The following is a 7,074-nucleotide window of genomic DNA, read 5'->3' on the forward strand; positions in this document are numbered from 1 at the left end:
GTGGGTGTTTGAGTGAGTTGCGATGTGATGTGAACCTCTGATGATACACACCTTTACCTAAAAATAACAATTCTTTCTCAATCACTAAGTTCAGTTCAACAAATGTCTGAAAAGGGGGAAATGATACCAAAAGACAGAAGTGTCACTGCTGGGTAATGATTGACCCAAAATACACAAGTATCTCTGTCTCTCTCGTCTTCTGTCTCTCGCACTCATGTGAAATGAATAAGTGACATGATACAAAAATAGACCGAAATGACATAAAACAAAAAAGACCAAGGAACAGTCCATCAGTTTATTTTTGTTTTTCCCATGATCAAAAAGAGTTAAAAAGTCAGACTCAAACTGACACTGTACTATCATTCTACTCAACTCTGTATGCAACAGAAGACAAACTGGGTAACATAGGAAAAAATAACTTTTGACAACCAAAAAAACAGAACGCTAATAACAACTTGTTTTAAGTGGAAAAAAGTGAAATACCGATAGGTTATGTATACGGTAATACGTAATAATAACGGGTAATGTTTCTCTGTGTTGTGTTTTTAAATAGATACAGTGCACCTGAAAAATTCATCGTTGTGGTAGGACATCGCAGGCTCACTATTACAAATAACAAACAAAAGTTGAAGAAGCAACAAAACAAAAAACAAAAAACGATAACATATTATCTGATGCGGTGTACATAAGGGTGTCATGTAACAGTCATAAGAATGACACAACATGTCAGGAAGAACATTAATGGCACATTATTGATGTATATGACCCGTCATGACATTTGGTTTTTGGAATGCCACGACACCCTACCAATATTGGTGACAACTTCATCTTTCAAAAACCAAAATGGCATTTTATGAAAAGTCATAAATATACTGTGTCGTGAATGTTCCAGACGTTTCATATCATGTTTTATGACAGTTGTATGACACATTTAAAGTATGCAGACCACATCAAATAAACCAAGTGTTACCAAAAACACTTACTGTATGCATTGACAAAGGAGAGTGATTTTAACATGAGACATTTTATAGTGTATCGAATTACTACAGGATCAATTTTGGTGTATGAATTTCAGTGATAATAATATCATATTACTTCCGTTAATAAATATATTGATAACTTGGACAGTTCTATTGTATTTCTATTGTATTTCTTAATTTTGGATCGTTTCCGTGATTTTTTTCAAAATTTGTGTTGTGTAGGTTTAGTGTTAAGACGTTAATAAATAAATTATTTAGAATTATTTAGGATTACTTAAAAATGCTATTGAATATCTTCACAATGGGTTTACATGAATGCATACTAATATAAAATACTGAAAATTCAGATACACGGATTACGTCAAATGTAAATAGCACATTTCAAAATATAAACCATAATAGGTTGACATAACAAAATTACAAATATGTAAAGGGGGAAAAATAAATTAAATGATATACAATGGGGTTGTAAATAAACTAATAAAATTAATGACACAAACATTTTCGAAACATGCCAGAAGCTTGCAAACCATGCCTCCCAGCCATATTCATAGTTTCAGAGGGAACATATGCATGACGTGAACAACAAAGTGAATTATACAAAATTAAATACAGAACTGCAATGTTCAGTTAATGCATATAGATATAAAATACATTCTTTTAGAATTGGAATATAGAAGTATAAAGATAATATGAAAGCATATAAAAAATACAACACAAGTGGTCCAAGATAAGAACAAAGAACACGTCAAGAAATGCAATCGCAAACCTGTCTGTGTCAAATATCCCTCCAACTGTAAAGGATGTTGACCACTAAATTGATAAAATTAATATAAATTGGTGTTACATAGTAAAAAACGACCCCTACACCACCCTTACACCCCCCCCCCCAAAAAAAAACATTTTAACCTGTAGAACGCCCCGAAAACACTATCTACAACACGACCAATCCTCTCACCATACACTTTCCAAAAACGCACTGTCTTCACTTCACCGTAGCAACACACAAGCAGAGAAGATGGCAGTCAGACTAAAAATCGTCAAAGTCAGTGCGATAGCTGGTAACTACTGCTGGTGTGCCTGTGCTGTGTGCATTATCCTGGATGGTAAATGGATGGATTCAGAAGCTGTACAATTCAGTGTCACATACTACAAGCAGCCTTATGCTTGTCCCAAAGGCCTAATTGGACCTGGGGAGGAGTAACTAAGTAAGTACGTAAAGGGTCAAGTGATAAACCTGGCTGAGTTTACCTAGAGAAAGTGGCCATCCTGCTAATAGATGAACTGCAAGGCACAATTCAGTAGATGAAACAAGGAGCTCCAGGTTCTTTTTATTGGCCGATTCACCCCTACCTCCATGTTAACTTAACCTGGTTTACCACTGAACCACTTACTTGGAATACCAAAAAGAAGTAAAGGCAGGTTGCTTGGCATACGTGGCACTGGATGGTATAACTTCTGAAACCGGATTGTTCCATCACCGACCATATCCATCATGGCTGACTGGATGGCTGGCTGGCTGGTGGAGGAGGATGGCTGGTTTCTTAGTAGTAGGGGGCCTGGCCTGACAGGTAGATCCTCTGGCCTGGGGGGCTGGCGAGGGGAAGGGGAGGGGAGAGCGGGGCCAGGGGGTAGCTGGGGTAAGGCACGGGCCGGCAGCCGAAGGGGAGCAGGCCGGCAGGGGAGGGGGAGCAGGAAGAGGAGGAGGAGGCGCCCGGTGGGGACATGCTGCCCGGAGACACCTGGCCCAGGTACGAGCAGTCTGGTGGACAGAGATGACAAGATGGTAAACGCACGCGCGCGCACACACACACACACACACACACACACACACACACACACACACACACACACACACACACAAACACAAACAGTAAATAACACACAGACAGACAGACACACTGTTTTGTGCACTATATTGTCTATTACGCTTACAGTACATGCATAGTCTTTGTGGGCATGATGTGTGTGTGTGTGTGTGTGTGTGTATGTGTGTGTGTGTGTGTGTGTGTGTGTGTGTGTGTGTGTGTGTGTGTGTGTGTGTGTGTGTGTGTGTGTGTTTGTGTGTGTGTGTGTGTGTGCAGTATGCAGTGTGTGTGTGTGTGTGTGTCGCAGCTCACCCATGCTCCAGAGTGCCTGCTGTGCAGCCAGCTCCTTGGCGTCCTCCAGGACGGTGCACAGCTTGTCAGGCATGAAGGTGCTACGCGTACTGCCGATCACCACCTGAGGAGGCAAGGGACAGGAAAAGGAAATATTAACATTGTGCTTGCTTGATTGTGTGTGTGTGTGTGTGTGTGTGTGTGTGTGTGTGTGTGTGTGTGTGTGTGTGATCTGACCAAATATTGAGATTCCAATAACAATTTATGGAGGTGCTACGTGTACTGCCGATCACCACCTGACAAGTCAAGGGACAGGAAAAAGGAAATATTAATATGTGTGTTTGCATGTGTAGGTGTGTGTGCCCGCCTGTGCATGTATGCATATGCACCTGTGTGTGTGTTTGTGTGTGTGTTTGCACACGCCTGTGTTTGTGTGTCTGTCTGTCTGTGGATGTGTCTGTAAGTGTGTGTGTTTGTGTGTATGTACCATGTAGCTCTTGTTCCATTTCTGCCTGCATATGAATGCACGACGTCTAGTATGTGCGTGTACACTTGCGTACCTTTCCTTGACTACTTGGGATATAAGATGGAATGTAATTTTACCGTATTTCTAACAATTTCAGAAGCATGTGCATGCAGCCTTCAAGAAACAACTAAAGACATTCCTCTTTCGAGAGAATCTACTAGACTAATGCTTGAACTGGCCTTGCCCCAGGGCAGACTCCTGACATGATGTTTAGTTTAGTTTAGTTTAGGTGTGCGTGTGTGTGTATGTGTTTGTGTGTACTCGTTATTTACTCTTTATGATTAAAAAAAAAAAAACTAACCCTCTTTGCAACTGCACTTGTTGTTCTGTATATCTCCTGTGCACTTTATTTGCTTGTGATGTTGGCTTGATTATGTCCTCTTTTGAAAGTCGCTTTGGTTATAAAGCGTCTGCCAAATGCAATGTAATGTAATGTAAATTGAATATGTTTTACACTGATACCCATGCTTTTCATGGAGATTTAATTGCAATTTAAAAAATGAAAAGCTTGGGTACCTTGTATATGAGCAGAGCCTTGCCCTCCTGCGAGGCGGGCCCCGTGGAGAACAGGTAGTACTCGGGCGGCGTCCAGCCGTTCTTCAGGCAGTGGTACTCCAGCAGGCCCACGGCCGTGCTCAGCTGGCCCGGCTTCAGGGCCTGCAGGCTGGCCGGCTGCAGGTTAGTCCCGGGCAGGAAGGGGAACACGCAGCGCTCCACATCCAGACCCGCCGCCACCGCCACCGCAGCTGCTCCACACGGGCTGCCCAGGCGAGGGGGGAGGGTGAGGGGGCGGCCCAGGTGATGGTTGCTGCTCCCGCCGCCATGGTTGCCGTTGGGGATGAGCTTCAGGCCGCCCATGCCTGCGGTCAGGGCTGCCATGCCGGCCAGGTCCTCTGGCTTACCCTGGGGGCACAGGAAGCAGAGCTATTACAGGTGGAAGTAGAAATGAAGGGTTCAGATGCAAACCCCACTAAGTGCCTTTTCAGAAAATAATCTTAATTCATTTTTATTTAATACAAAGCTATAAAAATTGCATATTTCTAAAATTTTATTTATGTAATATAACTATTTTTATTAATAGTACAAGTACATGAATGTAAACCAAATCAACAACTGGGTTCTCTAAAAATATAGAAGTGCAGGTCTTCAGAAATGGAGTTAGGGGGTTTTGCATCTGAACTCTTCAAATATTAATCACAGTTATTAGCCTGGCCAGAGATAGGGGCAGCCATGGCCTGAGGTGGTTAGAGGAAGTAGTGGTTTGAGATCAGAGGGTAGCAGGTTCGAATCCCACCCTTACCTCTCCCTACTCCAACATGCATGGCTGAACTGCCCTTGAGCAAGGCACCTAACACCACATTGCTCCAGGGACTGTAACCCATACCCTGTAAACAACTGTGAGTCACTTTGGATAAAGAAACTTCAGCTAAGTGTAAAGTAAAGAAAAATGAAAGGTTAAGGATGGTGAATGTGGAAGTCAAATGACCTGTTGGTCATTGTGATCACATGGGATGATGAAACGGAAGCAGGCTTATTGAAGAATGGGAGAGAAGTAGGACTGCGTTAGCCTGGGTCTCACCAGACCTCTGGGAATGTAGCTCGCAGAGCCCCCCCTGGCGGAGCTGTGCCAAACTACACTACACAGAGGCCTGGACTCCTGAGAGTCTCTCCGGCAAGAAACTGGCCGAAGCATTTATCACATTGAGGAGTCACACAACAAATTGTAGACTATATTGATTGAGGTGAATAGATAGAATGCCCCCTGCCTGATGAAGGTCTAACAGCAGTCCCAGTAAAGCTATTTTGTGCAAGACCTGAAGAGTGCAGATTTTCTTCTTTTTGTATTGTGTAATATTGATTTTGTATTATTGTATTAATGTACTAAGATTAGGGGTGTGCAAAATAATCGTCATATCGATGCATCGCGATACTTACTCTCACGATACAATGCATCGATTCATGACAAGGTATCGTGATACTTATTTTCTCAATATACTGCATGGATTCATGACAATTGATTATTTGATAACAATAAAATTCGTTATTTTGTTCAGTAGAGAATAGGTAATATTTCTGTTGTGATGTAAGCTCTCTCCCAGATGATAGAATGCTTAAATAGAATGAACTGACTTAAGAAAGCTACACAGCAACTGACAAATAAGCTGTATTTTACACATTTACTGAAGTAAATATCGCAATGCATCACAGTAGTACATGAATCGCAATGCATCGTGATAGAATCGCATCGTGGCATGTGTATCGTGATGCGCATCGAATCGTGAACCCTTTGCCAATACCCACCCCTAACTAAGATAAACATATTTAAAAGATCCCATATTTTTGGCTCACATTGTACCATCCTGTATGTGGAACATACATTTCGGATTTTTATAAACAAATAAACAAAAAACACACTTTTAAAATTTGCACCCTTACCTGAAAGACGAAAGTGCTAGCATCTCCATAAGGCCCGATAGGCATCCCCATCCCTCCAACACCATTCCTCTGCCCATTGAACCTGAGTGAAGAAATTGAATGAATGAATGAATTAATTAATTTATTAATTTACACACTTGCTGTATCAATCATTACGCCAAAATGTCAAACTTAAAACATTATCATATAGTTTAGAACAAACACATGATTCTAAATAAACTATATTATATCAATAAAATATAAAATGAATGAATGACTGAATAATGGCCCTAAACTAAAGCTTCTACCCACGATATTTGCTGACAGGCTTGGCCAGCGTGACCTACAATAAAGTAACCTACACAAAACAAAACAAAAATACAAATGGAAATAAAATAAACAAACCTGTGCTGACTGTCTTTGCTGACAGGTTTGGCCAGCATGATGATCCTCAAACAAAATAAAATAAAATAAATAGGGCTGGGACATTAACACATTAATTTCGATTAATTAATGATGCGATTCGATTAATTAATTAACGCGATTCAAAAATACAGTATAATATAGATACATAGTTCTGGATTAGACCAGTGGAGGGCAGTATTACGCCTGATGGTGGACAGCCTGCTGAAATTGAGAAGAGTTCTCTGAATGAATGAATGAATGAATGAATGAATGAATGAATGAATGAATGGACAATATTTTTAGATTAAGCTTATTTATTGCAATTATTCAAAATCCATGTATTTTTTATTTTTTTTTACCGTTCTCAAATCAGACTTAAATGCGATTAAAATGCTATTAATTCGATTAATTAATTTCAAAGTCTATAGATTAATTCGATTAAAAAATTTAATCGAGTCCCAGCCCTAAAAATAAAATAATCAAACAAACCTGCGGCCGCCATCTTTGCTGACCGGCTTGGCCAGCGTGACCTCGATGGGCGATCCGTCCACGAGCGCTCCGTTGGAGGCGTGCATGGCGGCCACTGCGTCCTCCCTCGAGTGAAAATGCACGAAGGCATAGTCAGTGAGCTTCTTCACGCGCTCCACGG

General features: G+C 41.1%; 1 protein-coding gene across 1 annotated transcript in view; it reads right to left on the reverse strand.

Moving 5' to 3' along the window:
- Positions 1–281: 281 nt before the first annotated feature.
- The window catches only part of rbm46 (RNA binding motif protein 46), a 16,819-nt gene continuing 10,026 nt past the window's right edge, over positions 282–7,074 (reverse strand). Inside the window, exons 5-9 of the mRNA XM_063186612.1 lie at positions 6,915–7,074; positions 6,042–6,123; positions 4,122–4,508; positions 3,101–3,203; positions 282–2,742 (exon numbers count right to left, since the gene is read on the reverse strand). The exon at positions 6,915–7,074 is cut by the window's right edge and continues 168 nt beyond it. Of these exons, the coding sequence (XP_063042682.1) occupies positions 2,525–2,742; positions 3,101–3,203; positions 4,122–4,508; positions 6,042–6,123; positions 6,915–7,074 (950 nt within the window). The 3' untranslated portion in view covers positions 282–2,524. The remainder of the gene's footprint in view (positions 2,743–3,100; positions 3,204–4,121; positions 4,509–6,041; positions 6,124–6,914) is intronic.

Source organism: Engraulis encrasicolus, chromosome 21 (genome assembly GCF_034702125.1).
Source record: "Engraulis encrasicolus isolate BLACKSEA-1 chromosome 21, IST_EnEncr_1.0, whole genome shotgun sequence".
NCBI classification, from domain to species: Eukaryota; Metazoa; Chordata; class Actinopteri; order Clupeiformes; family Engraulidae; genus Engraulis; species Engraulis encrasicolus.